The 19553-nt window shown below is 40.1% G+C and overlaps 1 protein-coding gene across 1 annotated transcript in view; it reads left to right on the forward strand.

The window, feature by feature from the left end:
* The window catches only part of LOC102206875 (unconventional myosin-VIIa-like), a 20702-nt gene extending 2243 nt beyond the window's left edge, over positions 1–18459 (forward strand). Inside the window, exons 4-46 of the mRNA XM_005742027.1 lie at positions 25–167; positions 450–563; positions 1033–1186; positions 2353–2429; positions 2519–2638; positions 3060–3202; positions 4261–4471; positions 4558–4693; positions 4790–4956; positions 5111–5251; positions 6475–6633; positions 6741–6833; positions 7392–7486; positions 7614–7686; positions 7782–7883; positions 8133–8249; positions 8344–8487; positions 8588–8857; positions 8956–9111; positions 9201–9260; positions 9375–9499; positions 9942–10068; positions 10198–10317; positions 10455–10628; positions 10764–10991; positions 12142–12309; positions 12404–12521; positions 12689–12815; positions 12943–13100; positions 13189–13367; positions 13627–13742; positions 13873–14018; positions 14245–14398; positions 14499–14654; positions 15036–15141; positions 16373–16486; positions 16656–16743; positions 16833–16939; positions 17040–17225; positions 17338–17454; positions 17535–17618; positions 17721–17840; positions 17980–18459. Of these exons, the coding sequence (XP_005742084.1) occupies positions 25–167; positions 450–563; positions 1033–1186; positions 2353–2429; positions 2519–2638; positions 3060–3202; positions 4261–4471; positions 4558–4693; positions 4790–4956; positions 5111–5251; positions 6475–6633; positions 6741–6833; positions 7392–7486; positions 7614–7686; positions 7782–7883; positions 8133–8249; positions 8344–8487; positions 8588–8857; positions 8956–9111; positions 9201–9260; positions 9375–9499; positions 9942–10068; positions 10198–10317; positions 10455–10628; positions 10764–10991; positions 12142–12309; positions 12404–12521; positions 12689–12815; positions 12943–13100; positions 13189–13367; positions 13627–13742; positions 13873–14018; positions 14245–14398; positions 14499–14654; positions 15036–15141; positions 16373–16486; positions 16656–16743; positions 16833–16939; positions 17040–17225; positions 17338–17454; positions 17535–17618; positions 17721–17840; positions 17980–18075 (5789 nt within the window). The 3' untranslated portion in view covers positions 18076–18459. The remainder of the gene's footprint in view (positions 1–24; positions 168–449; positions 564–1032; positions 1187–2352; positions 2430–2518; positions 2639–3059; positions 3203–4260; positions 4472–4557; positions 4694–4789; positions 4957–5110; positions 5252–6474; positions 6634–6740; positions 6834–7391; positions 7487–7613; positions 7687–7781; positions 7884–8132; positions 8250–8343; positions 8488–8587; positions 8858–8955; positions 9112–9200; positions 9261–9374; positions 9500–9941; positions 10069–10197; positions 10318–10454; positions 10629–10763; positions 10992–12141; positions 12310–12403; positions 12522–12688; positions 12816–12942; positions 13101–13188; positions 13368–13626; positions 13743–13872; positions 14019–14244; positions 14399–14498; positions 14655–15035; positions 15142–16372; positions 16487–16655; positions 16744–16832; positions 16940–17039; positions 17226–17337; positions 17455–17534; positions 17619–17720; positions 17841–17979) is intronic.
* Positions 18460–19553: the final 1094 nt, after the last annotated feature.

The following is a 19553-nucleotide window of genomic DNA, read 5'->3' on the forward strand; positions in this document are numbered from 1 at the left end:
TTTTTTTTTCTTTTTGCATTTCAGCTTTTGGAAACGCTAAAACAATCCGCAATGACAACTCCAGCCGCTTTGGGAAATATTTGGAAATCTTCTTCAACAAGGATGGAGTGATTGAGGGTGCACGCGTGGAGCAGTATCTTCTGGAAAAGTCTCGTGTCTGTCGTCAGGTGAGTAAGCTCTGTTCAAGACAACCTTTGTTATCTCTCCACGGGGCGGGAATGTGCAGTAAACCAGTAAAAACACAACACGCTACGTCTGAAGAGTTTGTTTCAGTCGATGTGCTGTTGTTGGCTTAATCTCGTGTGCTGCTGTTGCCATTGTCACTATCAGTACCATCAACAAGAGGAGTGAAGCTAAAGTAAACATGTTCCCACCCAGCCCGCATAAAAACTTGCGTGAGCTTATCATTTTGTAACACTAATGATTAATTTTCTCCTCTGCAACCTCAGGCTCTGGAGGAGCGAAATTACCACATATTTTACTGCCTGCTGGCAGGAATCTCAGCAGAGGAGAAAAAACGCCTGAGCCTCGGGAATGCCAAGGAATACAAATTCCTTACCAAGGTATTGCAATAAGGAAGGCTGTGACTGCCCGCATTGCTGGTGAAGTTATTGTGATGTCGTGTAATTTATGGAAAAAATTCTGCTAGTTCATTGCCCAGACTGTCCTGTAGTTTTAAAGGTTTTATTAATTCACAGCAAGTTTTCTTTTTCTTTTTTGTAAAAAACAAAACAAAACAGACATTTCTACACTAGATAGTAGAAAAATAAGAAATTGTATGTCATGTAATCTATTAGTCATTTACTTTAGTGTGTAGTATAAATTGCAGTATTGTTAATTATTAATTGGCAAAGCTGTAAAACTTATGAAAATACAATTAAAAGTTTTAAATCTACGCACCCCTTCACATTTTCCAAAGCTGTCCTGTGGGCCAGATTGGAGTCTTTGCAAGGCCTGTTCTGGCCCCGAGGCCTTATGTTTGACACCCCTGCTTTCTCCTAGCTATTCTAAATCTTGTCTCTCACTCTTCAGGGCAACTGCATTGCTTGTGGAGGACGAGACGATGCCAAAGACTACAGTCGTATTAATTCCGCCCTAAAAACGCTGAATTTCTCAGGAAAAGACTGTCATGAAATCTTCAAGCTCCTGGCGGCCATACTACACCTGGGAAACGTCTGCTTTGAGGGTGAGGATACAGAGTTAGAAACTATGTAAAGATTTAGCCTGCACATAATGGAGCTTAGTTTATCTTTAAAATCATTTCCCTATCAGATTTCAGCAGAACAGCTATTCAAGTGTTGCCTAACGTTTAATCAAACATATCTCCATTCCTAATTTTATCAATGCTAGATTTTGATTCAGTGCCAAAAAACAAGCATATAATAAATAAGAGCATCAGTAGGCCTGATGATACCTATGGCAGATTGCAGTCTGTTCAGATCTATTATTAAATGAGTGAACGGATTTATTGTTCCATAAACAGGCAGCTAGTTATACAACAGTGAAACTGAATAGCAGTGAGCACCTGAATTACATAAGACTAAATCATTTCTACACTTTGAATTTGTCAATGAAAATTTTTTTTTTTTTTAAATGGAGAAGTTGATTTATTGGTTTATTGGTGTGGCTCATGTCACCGTTTCCCAAACAAAGTTGAGAGATGGGGTCATTTTTACATATAACTTTGGCAGCACGGTGGTTCGCACTGTTGCCGCACAGCAAGAAGGTCCTGAGTTCAATTCCACCATCAGGCCGGGGTCTTTCTGTGTGGAGTTTGCATGTGTTTGCGTTGATTCTCCCCGGGTACTCCGGCTTCCTCCCACCGTCCAAAGACATGCAGCTTGTGGGGATAGGTTAATTGGATAATCCAAATTACCACTAGGTGTGAATGTGAGTGCAAATGGTTGTCTGTCCCTGTGTGTTAGCCCTGCGACAGACTGGCGACCTGTCCGGGGTGTACCCCGCCTCTTGGCCTATGACAGCTGGGATAGGCTCCAGCGACCCTGAAAGGATAAGCGGAAGCGAATGGATGGTTAGAACTTTGGAACAGCTGTTTTGGGATGAATGAAAGTTTCTTTGTTTCACTGACACCAGAGAACCAAAAGAATATTAATTTCACCATCAGCTTTTGGTCCCTAGATGCATCTGTAGGATTTGTGCATTAGCATTATTTTATGTTCCAAGCTAGATACATTTGTGACTTGTACTTGTGTAGTAGGAAGTGGTTTGGTTAAATCTCCTGACTGGTTGTAATATCTTTTAAAACTCACACTGACCTCATTTCACAGGATTACTCCTTACAGCTGTTATTGTGCTGTTTGTGTCTTATGTGTGAATTTGTGTTTCCATCAGCCAACACTCAAAATAACCTGGAAACCAGTGAAGTCAGCAAATCGGAACATTTCAATGTGGCGGCATCACTACTGGAGGTGGGTCTCCTTCTCTATTAGCAGGTAAGAGCTACTTTGCTATTAAATAGCACTAGTAAAGGTTTTTTCTATGTTTCTTGTGCTTAAAGGTGGAGAAGCCCACCCTGGCGACCAATCTGACTCATCGATCCTTTAAGACCAACCGCGAAATGGTGACTAAACCTCTGAGCTGTGAACAGGCAGCTGACTGCAGAGACGCCTTTGTGAAGGTAATGAGGGAGAGCCAGCAATTTTAAATCACTGCTTCCTTATTGGTTCCTGGCTTAGGATGAAAGAAACCTGGGCCCTGTAAATGCTGCACGCTGTACTTTATGAGGAAGCGTTCCAGTTTCACTGTGATAGAGCAGGAGATGGTTTCCAACCTTTGACTGGTGCTTACAGCGTTGCTACAGTTACTCGGCATGTTTTAGAAAACTCTCGTCTTACTTTTCCTTGATGAGCTTCAGTGTAGATTGACTGATTTCTTATGATTGTAAGGTACAAGACGTGTAAAAATCCACACGCATCGTCACCAACATGTGGGTCAGGTGCAGAGCTCAAAAGAAACAATTAAATATAGAAAAGAATAAACAGTTTGCGTGTTTCAGAACTCCACCAAAATGTAACTCTGCTGGGTTTCTGTTCTCTCAGGCGATCTACAATAAGCTGTTCATATGGATTGTTAAGAAAATCAACAGTGTCATCTACAAGAAGCTGACCAGCAACTCCAAATCAGCCTACCTGTCCGTCGGCCTGCTTGACATCTTTGGCTTCGAGAACTTCAACACTAACAGGTCAGGAGGGTTTTTTTCTGTTATTCCTGTTTTGTACTTCATCAGATATTTTTTTCATTTTGACTTTTCATCTTGAATTAAGTTTAGTTTATGTTAGTTTAGTTTTTATTGTTGTTATAAATTTTTATTCGTTTCAGTGTTGGTTTTACTCTTTATAGCTATTATTGTAGTTAGGGCGTATGCCAAAAGCAAGGTTTTACAAAATCAGTACTGACATCGCAATTTAAGAAACAAAAAAAAATTGATAGCAGGTGACTCACAGGCTCATAAACTTCCAAAGTCTCAATAAACATTTTTGTCAAAGCCTTAATAGACAAGTTGTGATAACAAGAATATATTTTTTATTTTCACAAAATCATTTCAGTTTGATTTTTTCTAAACTCTAGTTTATCTTTTTAATTTAGTTAACTAAAAAGTCTAGCACTCTTTTTCACTTTAGCATTGTTCAGCTACAATAACCTTAGCCTGAACTGTTGATGCAAAGCAGCATAGATTAGATATTTAAGGAAACAAGCAGCTGAACCTAATAAAGTACATAATAAAGTGGCCTGTGATTGTACATTACCAGTATCTTCATTTTTACCCATTCGATTAGTTGAGTCAAACGTATTTCTCAGATATCTTTAAGCTTTCACAGCCACAGCACTGCCGCCCTGACATATTTATGAAACATTAGACGATCAGACAGAGCTGGCATTTCGTGGTACACTAAGGCAGCGGTCCCCAACCCCCGGGCCTCGGACCGGTACCGGTCTGTGAGTCGTTTGGTACCGGGCCGCGAGAGTTGAGGCTCAGGTGTGAAATGTATAGTTTTCAGGATTTTTTTTATCGGTTTTCAGCGTTATTTTGTTATCGTTTTTAGCGTTTACTCGGTTTTCCTGGGTCTTTTCACGTGTGTTATGAATAAATTTTCTTTTTTTCGGTACCTTAAAGGCCGGTCCATGAAAATATTGTCGGGCATAAACCGGTCCGTGGCGCAAAAAAGGTTGGAGACCGCTGTACTAAGACATCTAATTTTCACAGTTATCATTATTTACAAGCCATCGTTTATTTTACAGTTTTGAGCAGCTTTGCATTAACTTTGCCAACGAGAAGCTGCAGCAGTTCTTCGTGGCCCACATCTTCAAGCTCGAGCAGAAGGAGTACATGAAGCAGGGCGTCATGTGGGATAACATCAACTTTAGCGACAATCAGAAGATTCTCGACCTTCTAGCTGGAATACAATGTAATGTGCTGGCTCTTGTTGATGAAGAGAGCCACTTTCCAAAGGTATGCTTCTGCTGAGGTTTCTTATTTAAGGTTCTGCCCTGCTGCAGAAGCTTTTTTATTCAAAAGAATCACTTGGTTGGCCTTAGGGTACAGACGCGACGATGCTAGAGAAGTTGAACCAGCACCACAAAGGACACAAGAACTACATCGCCTCCAGGAGTGAACGTGACACAAACTTTGGGATTTGTCACTTCGCTGGCCTGGTTCAGTACGACTCCAATGGTAGGCAAGCAAACAGCAAATATTAAAACCTCAGCCAACGCAAGGTGCTCATGAGCGCAGTAATACTTTGTTGTTGCCTTTTTTCTCCTTCCTCAGGTTTCTTGGAAAAGAACAGGGATGCTGTCAGTTCGGACATCATTAAGATGCTCGACATGTCTGCCAATAAGCTACTGCGTGACATATTTGAGTCTGAACTGTCAACCAATGGGATTAAGGCTGTTAAAAATAAAAAGTTCATCATGACCCCAAGCAACTCTCTGCGGGTATGAAAGGATAAAGTCATGTCTGATCCTTGGGCAAACTGCAATAAATGTTCCTGTGTCATTTAGTTTCATAACGCTGCCAATGTTTATTTGATCAGGTGTATCAATGACTTCATTTTTGAGTTTTTCCTTCTGTCACATGTCATCCTCACAGGGATTGGCTGACACTCGCAAACAAGTGCCGACACTGAGCGGCCAATTCCGGCAGTCTCTGGACTCCCTAATGAAGGCTCTGTCTGCCTGCCAGCCTTTCTTCATCCGCTGTTTCAAACCCAACAATGGCAAGCAATCTGAGGTGAATGAGCAACTGCTTCTGCCGCCATGGCAACACCATACAGTTGCTGTGTAAACTGAGCAATCATGTATGCTAAGAAAGGGAAATGAGGGGGAAGCTTGTGATAAACTAGTGTATTTCAGCAAACTAATGTTTGCTGAAATTAAGACATTTCCTTTAAATCCTGTCATTTCCCGAAATAATAAGGATGTTGCTGTGTTTTTTGTTTTGTTTTGTTTTTTTATGTTTACTGCCACCATTTGCAATAGAGCTCATTCTGTTTTGTGCCATAAACCAACGGAGCCAATTTCCTGTTAAATATCACCTGATATCACAGAGAGTAAAGTACAATGCTGCGCTAGCATCTGTTGAGCTTTTCTCACCCTTTGGATTTAGACTAGAAGTCATGAAAAGTTCACACATTCTGAACTCCCTGACCAATATTGTAGCAAAGCGTTGTTAGTCCACAGTGCCACGTGTCACAGTTCTCCTGTGAAATCCAAGCACCTGCTGGCAGGACTGGCACTTACTTGGTGATCGTGGTCCACACAGGACCACTTCAAATTCAAATGGGTCATTAAGTCTCAAATCAGCAAATGCTTTGTACATTTTCTGCTTGACCTTCCCTAATTTACCTAAAAATCTAATGAGCCAACGTTTGAGCATATGTAAGGATTGCTATGAAAAAAGCACTGAATTTTCAAGGGTTTTATCTTCAATAGATTTTTAGATATTCATGTTCAAAAATTTCCACATATTTCAAAGTGTGAAAAAATATCCGGTGGGTCGACGGGCCATTTTTCAAAAAAATAGATCTTGAAAAGTATTTGAGCAAAAAATTTCACAGCAATCATTATATATGTTCAAACTCGGGACCATAAAAAATGTTAAAATAAAATTTGAAAACATTTTTGAGATGGAATACCTCAGAGGTATTTTACTTTTCTTCCAGCCTCTCTGAGGTTAATAGCTGTTGTAAAAAATAAAAAAGTGAGAATAAACATTGGGTAGATTTGAAATTTGATAGAATCAAAATCAGGCACACGGATATATTCACATGTGCCAAATTCGGCTTGGATGATCATTTGATTGGGTACACACTCAAATCAAGCTTAGAGTAATGAACTGCTGACATTTACTGTAGATGTGGAAATCACCCCATAGTCCAGCCTGAAAAATAAAAAGGTTGGATAGTTGTTGTGTTAAGAGAATATTCATCACCACTTTAATTTGTTCTCTTCTAGGTGTTTGACAGAGAGCTGTGTATGCGTCAGCTGAGATACTCCGGCATGATCGACACCATCCGTATTCGGAAGCTGGGATTTCCCATTCGACACACGTTCGACGACTTCTTAAAGCGCTACAGGGTGCTCCTGAAGACAACCGTCTGCAACCCCAATACCGTTAAGTCATGATGCATCCTGTTTTTGGAACCCAAGATGTGAAAATGAGTCTTTTATTGGGTTCTCTCATCAGTTCTTAACTGATATATTCTTTACGGTCTCTCCAGGAGTCTGCTGCGGCCTGTTGTAAAGCCATCTGTGAGGCGGTGATCGAAAGGGAAGGCGAATGGAAAATAGGCAATACCAAAGTTTTCCTAAAGGTGCCGAAAACTTCTAACCATGTTGTATTGTAGCTTTTTCTCAAGGCACAAGATGGTAAATGGCCTGTATTTGTAAAGCACTTTACTAGTCCCTAAGGACCCCAAAGTGCTTTACACATTCAGTCATCCACATACTGGTGATGGCAAGCTACATTGAAACCACAGCTACAATGTAGCCTGGGGTGCACTGACAGAGGCGAGGCTGCCGGACACTGGCGCCACCGGGTCCTCTGACCACCACCAGTAGGCAATGGGTGAAGTGTCTTACCCAAGGACACAACGACCAAGACTGTCCGAGCCGGGACTCGAACCGGCAACCTTCCGATTACAAGACAAACTGCAAACTCTTGAGCCACGATCGCCCCTTAGATGATTGTGGCCATGACATAGTGAAACACTAAATCAAAGAGACATTACATCTCTCTTGAATGATTGCAGAAAATGAATCTACATTAATGTGGATTCACATTAATGTGGATTCATTTTTGAAATATGATTAACAATTGAAGTTTTCTTCAATATCAGAAAGTCTTTTAAAAGAAATTCTCTTTATTTCAGGATGTTCACGATTCTATTCTTGAAAAGCGGCGGGAACAAGAGCTCAGCAGGGTAGCTTTGGTGATCCAGAGAGTCATGCTTGGACAGAGAGACAGGTGCAGGATATCCTACACATTCATATCCAGTGCAGAGGGGACACATAAGAGGAAAGGACTGCACATATGAAGGCTTAAAAATACACCTTTTTAATAACTTAAGTTCTTTGCTTCAAATCTCTTTTAGAAAGTCTTTTCTGAGGAAGCGTTCGGCAGCCGTGGTGCTACAGCGGTCCTGGAGAGCCTACATGAAAACAAAGGTTCAATAACTTTTTATAGAAGTCAGAGCTTGTAGCTGCCTTGATGTTTAGGGAGGACTCACCTCAGGTTTGCTTCCCTCTTTCGGTCTGACCAGGTTCAGCGCGGCTTTGAGCGGCTGGCAGCACTAATCCGTAGCCGGAAACTCCAGGCAAAGTACCAAAAGCAGCGAGAAGCAGCAGTCGTCATACAAGCACAGGCATGTACTCTCATGTAGGAACTGTTTAGTGCAATATGTTACAAGTAGTTGTTTTTTATTGTTTGGAATATTGGAAAATATTGCTGTATTTGATCAAATTTTAAGCATTTTATAGTGAAATTAGGATATTTTATCAAATCTTATCAAAATCTACGTTACATATCGGTTGTTGTGTATTTAATTAATTACTGATATTTTTGTTATTTCTTAAATAATTTGCTTTAAATTGCACTGATTGATCGGGTTTAGGTACGAGGCTATGTGGCGAGGAAGGACTTGAAGAAAAAGAGAGAGGCAGTCACACGGCTGCAGGCGCAAAGGCGAGGAGTGCTGGCCAGAAGGGAAGTTGAGTCCATGATGAACACGGTGAGTGCTCAGCATCTTGGAAGGTAAAGTTGCACAAGTTGCACTCTGAAAAGGAGCCTACTTTCAAACCTTTTTTGTCTCTTTTGTCTCGAAGGCTTTAGTTTTAAAACAGCTGGAGGAGGTCTCACAGATACTGGACAATGAAACCAAGTCAGAGTCAGAGCACGATTCAGACGACGAAGATCTTCCCGTCACGCCTTCAGTCAATGTAGCAGACGAAGAAACTTCAGAATCTGAGGTTAGCTGATTCTAATTCTGTCATGTTAACATGTCCTAGTTTTTTCTTCATTGAGTGTGTGCGTTTAAGATCTGGTATAAATTCTCTTTTCCCTCCAAAGACGAGTCACAGCAGTCCAGAGCCTGTAAAGATAATCTCTGAGCTCTTGGAGCCAGAGTTGATAGTCACCCCACCATCAAACTCGATATCCCCGACCCCTTCGGTGGATGAAGATAAGGAGGAGGAGACCGATGACTTTGAGGACGACGGTGATGAGTTTTCATTCTACAGGTTCAGCCAGCGTTACTTCCAGGACAGCGCCAGCCACACGCACATACCCTACCGACTCAAGAAGTCTCTTCTGCATCACGACGATGAGGGTGACACACTGGTGAGAAGTCAGACGGGAACGAGTCACAGCCGTATCACTATTAACCCAAGAGATTTCTCTCCTCACAAACAGTTTCTCATTCCTCTCCTCACCTCCAGGCATGTCTGACTATATGGTGGATCATTTTGCGCTTCATGGGGGATATACCAGAACCCAAATCCTCAGATGCCATATCAGTGGCATCAAGCAACACGCCCCAGGCTCTACCCAGCAGGCAGGGCAGGAGGCTGAGCAACTTGGTGGGACTGGACCAGGTAAACTATTACATATATCTTATTATTACACTGAAAAAAAACAACAATCTAACTATTTAACCTCTAGTAATGATGTCATTCTCGGACAGAAAATACTGAGGAAGAACAAGAAAAAGTTTGACAGAAGAGCCTCTTCTATCCCCGAGGAGGTGATTATAATACTCTTCATTCTGTCTTTTTTTTCTGTCACTGGTTCATAACACACACTCTGTGGCAATTGTTATTATTATCACTATTATTTGTATTATTGTCATTGTAACCAGCCAGAAAACTTGACAGGAGAAGAGGATGTTATGATTGGAGAGGGTACCACGCTGCAAAGGCCACTTTCAGACTTGGAAAAAATTCACATCATCATCGGCTATGCTCTGTCAAAACACGGCATATGGTAAATGCTGCCTTACAAGTATTTTGAAGAATGAACAATATGATATATCTGTAAATAACTGTAGGTAAATGTGTGTAAGTAATTTTAAGTAGTGTGAAATTGTATGCTAATTTGGCAGAAAAACAATAATTTTCTCATCTTACTAGACGGGCTATAGTTTTTGGGCTGTGGGCCGTATTTACTTGGATGTGTGATGAAAGGTTTCTCCCACTGAAAACGAGTCAACTTTCTGGGATTTACACAGGCTGCCTAAAATTACTTAGACATCAATTAAAATTACATATGCAGTACTTAAATGTAAGTATTTGTAGATAAATATGATTACATTGTCATTTCGATTATAATAACTACAATTCCATTTAATTACAGGGAACTGTGGTTATGGGCTGTATTTTAAGATGTTACCTACTTTTTCCATTTTTTTGGTTCTCTCTCTGTGCAGGGATGAGATCTATTGTCAGATCTGTAAACAGCTGTTGAAAAACAATGACAGGAGGAATCGTATGCAAGGGTGGATTCTTCTCTCCATCTGTCTGGGGATTTTCCCTCCAACAGACCTCTTTAGGAAGGTCAGTCTACATGAAGTCATTTTATTAATCCTGCCTCAAACTTCATGTTAATCCTTGTCATGCCACTTTAGTTGAATTTAGCCGAGGTATTATCGTGTTGCTTACTGTGTCCTGTTCTGTGCTTCACAGTATTTAGAGAACTTTCTGCGCAGAGGGCCATATGACTACAGGGGGTATTGCACTGAGCGCCTGAAACGTATCGTAGCCAATGGACCAAGAAAAGAGTTGCCCTGCTGGATAGAGCTACAGGTAAAAAGCAGAAGGTGCTCCAATATGGTGCTGAGGTCACTGTTTATTTAGTTTTAACTTTTGGCCAGCAGCAGCAAAATTTGAATTGTGGTTGGAAACAACTGATTTTTTTCTTCTTTCTTACCCTGCACTGAAAGGCTGCCAGGACCAGGAAACCCATTGATACGACTGTGGCAATACAGGATGGTCGAAATATTGAAATACAACTGAACTCGTCCTCCACATCTGAGGAAGTCTGCCAAGATGTGGCCAATGACATCGGTCTCAAAGACACCTACGGATTCTCCCTGTACATTAGGCTCTATGACAAGGTCAGTGAAAGCTTCTGATTCTACATCAAGGCTTGGGTACTCTGTATCTTCTGACTGTAGGTTCAGACTAGTCCAGTGCAGAAAGATTTGCAGTTTGCCACACTCATTCAAACTCTGCTGACTTCTCGTCACCAGATGTGGTCTCTGGGGAACTCTGGGGCACACGTTCTAGATGCAATATCTCAGTGTGAGGAAGAGATGAGGAGGCAAGGCAGACTGGAGAAGGATACCCCATGGTCGCTGTCCCTCCGCAAGGAACTGTTCACACCCTGGCACGAAAGTAAACTAGATGAAGTCAGCACAGATCTTATCTACAGGCAGATCATCAAAGGAATCAAGGCAGGAGAGTACGTTGCTGATAAGGTAAGGCTTTTTCTTTTTTCCTGAAATATTACAGAAAACAGTGTGTAATAATAACAATAATAATAATAATAATAATAATAATAATAATAATACATTTTATTTACAGTCACCCCTCATGACACTCAGGCTATTAAGTTCCAAAATCGCAGTATGCACATCTACTTTTCTGGTGTATTTTAATCTTATGTACAAAATAAAGCACAAAAGGGGCACTAATTGTTGCTGGGCCAACGCTTAAAAGACCTTAAATATAAAAAAGCCTCCAAGGCACTCCCCTTTCAAAATAAAATAAAAATGCCTTCATTTTCATGGCAAGGTTTTGTAAAGGACTGCAGTCTCTTCCAGTGATAAGCTAGCTGCCTTATCACGTAAAACAGTTAAAGCCAGTAAAACTGCTGCAGTCTGAGAAGTAACTCATGAATAATTATTTTAATATCCTTCTTTAATCAGGATTTATATTGTAACAATAGAACAAGTGACAAACCCACAGAAACCTCTCATTCAATCTTGCAGCTCCTGTAAGCCTTATAAGACATCTTAGCTTGGCTTTAGCTTAGCTAATGTTTAAGCAAATGGCAGACAGAAGAAGAAAGTGAACAACTAGCTTGGATACATGGTGGGATGTATGTAACGGCCAAAGAGTTGGAAAAATATAACGACTAGGAAAGTGAAAGCCGATGTTAATAGCTGACTGCTTACATTGCTTTGTGGCTGTCAGACGGGCAACCATTTCCTACTAGCTTAGCCTGAAATTTGTAGATGTTTGTTCACGGCTAGTTTCTATTGCCTGTGTCTCACTAAAGAACAAGGAAGGATTTGGAAAACAAGAAAATCTATCAGTAAAGTTTTATTTATTTATTTTTTCATCCATTGTGTTTTTAGAGTAAATGCAATAATTGTGATTCTTAAATGAACAAATTAAGAGTAAGAAACTAGATAACTGTAAATGTAAAATTTACTATACTGTGGTGCTAAACAGTATATCAGCAGGCATTTTGTAGTTTTCAAATATTTTGCAGCTCAAATAAGTTACTTAGTGAGGTCAACTATTTCTTATTTGTCCACTTTTTATTCTACTATAAATTTTATCATGATGTTCTCCAAACATTTTGTCAACTGTATCTAATAAAGTTGTACTTTATCTACTCAGGATGATGATTATATCCAGCTGGCAATAATGCACTATTACATCATGTTTGGCTCCGAGTATAGCGTTGAGAACGTCACCAAAGTGGTTAATGAGTGCATCACCACCCAGCTTATTGAAAGCAAGTCTAAAACAAGATGGACCCAGTTCATCAGCTCAGCACACAAAGAGGTAAATCAGTCTATTTTATGTATGGTCAGCATGGATTGTTTTAAAACATAACGCCTCATAGAGGCACCCTCACAATCGTCGTTACCTCATGTAGGGTCCTTATGTCAGTGGGAGGCAAAACTCGGATGAGGTAAAAGGAGAACTGGTGGACATCGCACGCAAGAAGTGGGCAATCCACTTTTCAAAGTTTTTTGAAGTCACAATGATGTCAGGTGAGTCTGCGCACAGCTTTTTTTCACACAGAGGCTGGGATATACAATCCTTTTACAAGTGAATGTTGCCGTGTTACACATTTGTATTACAAACTTTACTTCTGCTAACTAGCATTTATGAATTCCAATTCACTACTTAAAATCTGCAACACCATATCTGTCCACAGGACCACCTTTGCCCAAAAGCAGATTTATTGTGGCTATAAACTGGACTGGCATCTTCTTCATGGACGAGAGAAATAGGCAACTTCATGAAATTCCTTACATAGCAGTTAGGAAAGTCCAGGAGAAAAGGTACGGTCTCACATTTTTATGTCTGTGTGTATGTAAATTTGCTCTATTTACTTTCTTAAAAAGCTTTTTAAATTGTGCCTTTAAAAGAATCTAATAAAACTGACACTGATGATTATGACCCATTTAGTGACAGTGCCCAGACCATTAGCTTGATCACGATCACAGGAGAGTATGTCCTGAAGTCTCCTGAAGCTGAGAAAATTGTAACACTGATAGAGAACAATGTGGAAGGGCTGAGACAGCGCTCAGTGTTTGCAACCGCTCAGCAGGACTCTAGCAAATCAGGTAAGAGTCTACAGCATGTTCAGTATCCATAAATACAGTCACGCACACCAAAACACTCACGTCTGTCTGTCTCTGTACGCTTCTGCAGATGACCCGCTGTTTCTGGTTTGTAAGCGAGGTGACCTCCTGCAAGTAGACAAAGAAAAAAGTGCCCCTAATGAGAGCTGTTTCATCGCCACCAACAAGCGCACTGGCAGCTCTGGTGCAGTCTATAAGAAAATATTGCTGTTCCTGCCAACTCTTACCGAGCCCACTAGTGAAATGCTGGTAAAGTTGACTTTACCTTACATGTTGAGTAGTTATGACTAGTTTATCAGAGCTCAGGTATAGGCAAATCACTGATTTCATTTTTTAATGGTGTTTTAATGGTAAAGACTTTACTAAAGAACAGAAAATCTTTACAGACATGAAGATTTTTCATCGTGCGCTTCTAAGTCTATGCAGTGAGAGATGCACAAGTTCTGTTAGTTCACATCACATAACGCCCTCTTGTAGTTTATCTGGCAAATTGCTTCTGACCCTTCAGGAACAACTCAATCCAAAGCAGGATAAGAGGAGAGCTTCACTAGTTCTTAACCCCGTTCAAGGAGAAGAAACAGTGGCCCCTGTCTCTTTGAAAGAGTTTGCCCTTGAGAATTTCAGGTAATACTGAGGCTCTTGTATTTTTAGCTAAACGCCACTTCTCAAAAATGTGGCATTCATGTTTGACTCTTCATTTGGCAAATCGAACAGCACTCGTGCAGATGATATTTAAGCTCTTTGTCCCTCGCAGATCTGTGAGTGGCGGTCGGCAAGGATACAAAGGAGGCAACAGAGAGAAACTGTGGGTCATTTCCAGAGAGCCTCTCAAGCAACCACTCCTGAAGGTGCTGGTCAACAACTCTGAGCTCAGCAACCTGGCCTGCAGTGCCTTCACTGATATCCTTTTAAAAAACACATGAACTGGTACCTGCATTTATGGATTGCTGAGATGTTTTCTTATGACTAAACCACAGTTTAACTAGCATCCATACTGTTGGTTCACATAGGCAGATATTTGAAAGTATGGTATCAAATTCTTCAGCAGTTTGTCTGTAATCTAAAGAGGAAAGAGCCATGTCTAATTTTAATGTCGTTTGAGTGAGTCCTTAACGTTAGCCTCTACCCATCCTGAAGTACATGGGCGACTACCCCATCAAACATGTCCGCAGTCCCGTAGAGTTGACCGACCAGATCTTTGGTCCAGCCACAAAGCATGAAGAACTGCGCGATGAAATTTACTGCCAGATCATGAGACAGATGACCGCCAACAGCAACAGGTTCTCCAGTGTGCTTCACTGTGTCGGAAAGACACCAAAACAATAATCACAAAAAATCCATTTCCATCATATCGTTTTCTCTTTCTTCCCCTCACTTCAGTTTGAGTATGGAGCGTGGGTGGCAGCTGATGTGGCTGTGTTCAGGCTTGTTCCCACCCAGCTGGGATTTATTGAAACACACACAGTGCTTCCTGGAGTCGCGGCCCAGATACCCACTGGCTGCTCTTTGCCTGGAGAGGCTGCAGGAGATCTGCAGGTCAGCCTGGCGATACGAACACTATTTAGAAACAAAAATCCTGAGAAGATTAGAATTACTGATTATTTTGATACTTCAAAATGTGGTTGTCCGTATTTTAGAAATAGCATTGCTTTAAAACTGGTATTAAATTGTGATGAAAATCTAACTGACAGAATCTACTCTCTGGTAAATGCTGGCCCCCAAAATTACCACAGTGCACTGATTTGTCAGACGCACACTTTAGAAACCACAAAAAAGTTTATCAGCTGAGTTTACTGAGTTTAATTTTTTTTTTTAAAAACATATCCACACGATAACACCGGTATGGTAACTTAGTGATCTGAAATTCCACATAAATATATTTTTGTGTGTGTAACTTCATTTGTTTTGTATACTCAGTAAGAAGCCCAGGAATCTTCCTCCCCATTTCGTAGAAGTGGACGCTATCCAACAGAACAGCCCTAAGATCTTCCAGAAAGTCCACTTCCCAGATGATACAACTGATGTAAGAACCTGCATTCGATCGATTTTTGGATTTAATGATAATTTTAAAAAATGCAATCATTTGCACAACTCATAAATCCCTATTTTATTCACAATAGAACATGAAATCATGTTGAATGTTTAAACTTGAATGTTTACCCCTTTGACGCATAGTGGTCACTACAGTGGACAGCTATCCAAATGCTGTTTTCTTGAGTTTGTGTCAGTGTTGATGATATACTTGCACATAAACCACTACATCGGACACTGATGTGTCCATACCCTGCCACCCACTGGTCATTTAATATTACTATAGATGTATGATGTGTTTCATTGTAATTATTGTTATTTAACCCTTTCATGCATGAATTATGACAACCTTGATCATGATTTTTTCTTAAGCATTGTTATTCATCTTTTCAAGCCTAAAGATGAATAAAAAATCCTGATCGAGGTTGTCATAATTCTGCATGAAAGGGTTAAATTTTGCTATTTGATGAAATATATTCAGTCATTTTGATTTGGATCAAAGCAACATAGCTCAAAAAAATTGGCAAAGGCTAGAAAACCTAAAAAGAAACCTTTGCAGGAATATTATTGCACTGTTTAGGTTATGTGGCAATAGATCAATAACATGACTGGGTATAAAAAGAACATCTTAGAGGGGCGGAGCTTCTCAGAAGTAAAGCTGAGAGGTTCACCATCTGCAAAACATTGCATTTGCAAATTGTGGGAAATTTTCAGAATATTATTCCTGAATGTAAAACTGGGAAGACCAAATATCCCATGTTCCAGATATGCTGCCTTCTTTTTCTTTGGGATAAAGCTCTCTTAAAATGGACTAAGGCAAAAAAAAAAAAGCCTGGATCTCTGATGCCACAGGGAATTGGCAGCTTGCATATCTGAAAAGAAACGACCAATGCAGGTTTTAGAGCAACATATGCTCCCATCCAGATGACGTGTCGTCCAAGGAAGTCTGTGCATATTTCGGCAAGACAATGTAAAATTGCATACTGAAGCTTTTACAACAGGATTGCTTAGTAGTAGAGGAGTCCAGGTGCTGAACTACCTGATGTCCAGACCTTTCCAAATTAAAAACATTTGGCTCATCAATGCTGTGACACATTTAACATAGTGTCACAGGTTTCTTGGCATTGGAGTTGTATTAACCATAAGAGAGAGATTAAGAATCAGTTTTGCCATTAAATGTCGATTTAATGTTATCATGATTTCTTGTCCTTGCTGTGGCGCAGATAGTCGAGGTGACATCAACAACCACAATTGGAGACATGTGCATCAGCATCGCCTCTCAGCTCATTCTGTACTCACCTGAAGGATACGGCCTGTACCTGAAAACACTAACCAAGGTGGTGTGACCTAACACTATCAGTTCAGTGTTTTCGATCAGACATTAGCTTGCACAGTGATCTGATAGAAAAGACAAAAATGCTATGCACAATATCACAATACAGTCCATATGTAACAAATACATCTTTTTCCTTTATGTGACGAAGCTTTTTTGGTTTCAATTCTTAGACGGTGAGCATGGAGGAGGATAAATATTTCTTTGACAGTCTAAAGATAACCTCAGACGTCCCCAAAAAAAGAAAAAAGGGGAAAGAAGGTAATGGAGTAAACCAACTGCGGTCACTTTTTTTTTATGCATGTCTTTGCCTTGACAGATCTAATCAGTGTAAATCTCACTTTTTTTAGTCACTCAGACCAATTTACCTTCCTTGGTGCTCTTTAAGAGGAAGCTCTGGTTCAATGTGAACCCGGGGAAAGATGTGAAAGCAGATCTCACTTTCCATTTCCCACAGGTATCTATATTACAACCACTCTCTTTATTCACTGAGATTCTTTTCATGTTTAAGATGAATAATTGTCACGATATCTTACCTCGAATTTGCTTCTTTGCAGGAACGATCGAAGTACCTGCGGGGATACCACGACTGCACCAAAGAAGACATGATTACTCTGGGTGGGCTCCTATTCAGAGTCAAAGTAGAATCAGACATGTCACAGTTCGTCATGATCCCCAAAATGTTGAAGGACCTGGTTCCTGCTGACCAGCAAAAGATCATGTCCCCTGATGAATGGAAGAAGGTAAAGAACAAATTGTACAGAAGCACCCCCCAAATGGTCTATTTCATGTCTCAGAAGATGGGATTGGAGCTCCGGTGTAAGGCTATTTTATGCTTCATTGTTTTTCTTGCAGCACATCATCTCCTCATACAAGCAGCAGAGTGGCATCACAGTGGACGAAGCCAAAATCGACTTCCTAAAAATCATTTCAAGTTGGCCAACCTTTGGCTGTACCTTCTTTGAAGTTAAAGTGAGTTAGCTGGAGTAAGTGACAGACACACTGGCCCGCAAGAATTTGAGGAAACTGATGTTACGTTGTTTCATTTGCAGCAAACATGTGAATCTAGCTACCCAGCTATACTTCTGATCGGCATCAATAAGCAAGGGGTTCGCTTAGTAGACCCAGAAACAAAGGTATGTTCAATAAAAAGCACAATATATTTATATTTTTACAGTAGCCTAAGGTCATTTGTGCTTATTTGCAAATAACATTGCAATTACTTGAAACTCTTTTAGGACACAATGATAATGCACGAGTTCAGCCGCATCACAGAATATTTCAGCAAAGGCAACTCCTTCCAGATGACCATCGGCACCATGTTCAGGGGCATCACCTTTGTCTGTGAAACCCCAAATGTGAGTGACGGGCTTTGAATGTATTTTGATGCATGACAAAACACAGAATTTCCTTTAGAATGAATGCCAATAAATGTTAAGGAGAATAAAATATGACGTGAAAGATTTGCACAAAAAGAATCATTATTTTCTTTTTCAGGCCCACACGATCGAAGACCTCCTCAGATCCTACGTCAGCATGTATGAAAAGGCAAGGCAGGCCCCCCTTAATCACAGGAAGAGCATATTTTCTTAAGGTTTCACTGGCGGAAGTATAGACTTAACCTTTGTGGATTATATGTACTCCTGCCCAATGTCTCTATAGGAATGTATTTGTATCCTTAAAAATACAAACTCATCAATTTGTACATTTAGATTTTAGCATTTACAATTCTTTCTAAGGAACAAGCATTCAAACTGTAATATTTCCATTGTTATCGCCTTAAATGCAGTAAAATTCTGTTTTCTGAAGAAACGGTTGCATGTCCACGACTTCCTCTGACATTCATGTAACTGTCATGGCATTAAACTATGACGTCCAACTGTGTCCTATTCCTACAATGATTAACATTTAACAGTAAATTTTGCAATTCACAAAACACTGATTACATTTCCCTGCTGCTTCTTATGTCTTGCATTTTAAAACACAGCTTTTTTTTAGCGCACATTCCCATCAGTTTCAAAATAAAACATTTTTAAAAACCCACTTTTCACCAAGAAATATGTGCACTTGCATTAAAACGCAGCTCCCTTTTCACAAACAGGAACCCTTGTGCATGGAAGTATTTTCCATTTTCATTAATACGTTTAGGATATGTGAAATTCATGTTAACAAACTGTTAATCTTCACATGCTTTGTAGTGTTTTATGCAACAAACCAGAACATTATAATAAGCCTGTGGCCTAAAATAGACCAGATTGTTGTTAAGGGAGGGAAAAAACTAACTGATAAACTATTCTTTACTGATCGAGACATTCAGTCCTTGCTAGGTCTTAAAGTTAGGTCAGTATGGTTAGGTAATAATGACATATTATACTGTGTCATTATTATTACTATTATTATTTAACAAAAAGCTAAATGCAGAAGCAGTGCATGAAAAACTATGACAGCCTGTGATTCAGTAACTTGTATAACAACACTACCAATAACTTAATAACCCAAAGTAATCGTATTCCATATTATTTTATCAGTTTTTCACATCACTGTAGAGGAACTTTGCTTCACTCTTTTTTTAAAGCATTACTTCAGCTCAGTAAAGTTTTCAAGCAGTCATTTATGCACACCTCAGAGTCCCGCCACAACATTTCAATCAGGCTGAGGTCTGCACTTCGACTGGGCCATTGCTACACCTTAATTCTTTTCTTTCTTCAGTGGTTCTGTGGTAGATTTGTTGCTATACTTGGGATCATTGTCCTGCTGCGTGACCCAGTTTTGGCTAAGCTTTAGATGTCGGACATAAGGCCACACATCTGACTCTAGAATACTTTGGTATACAGATGAGCTCATGATGTAAAGCCCAAATCATCACCCCTCCTCCACCGTGCATCACAGTTGGTATGAGGTGTTTTCTACAGAGGTGCCAGCACTTTCTGAGGAATCAAGTACATTTTATTAGCAGCACTTAGCTGCTACTTACCCTCTTAATTCCTATAAAAGCAGTAAGGGTGTGCTTAGTGTTTCCACACACTGCATTTTGGCTTATTTAATGTTAAATAAATAATAACTGGTTATAA

The sequence above is a fragment of the Pundamilia nyererei genome, unplaced genomic scaffold (genome assembly GCF_000239375.1).
Source record: "Pundamilia nyererei isolate P.nyererei 1_Seehausen unplaced genomic scaffold, PunNye1.0 scaffold00115, whole genome shotgun sequence".
Classification (NCBI taxonomy): Eukaryota; Metazoa; Chordata; class Actinopteri; order Cichliformes; family Cichlidae; genus Pundamilia; species Pundamilia nyererei.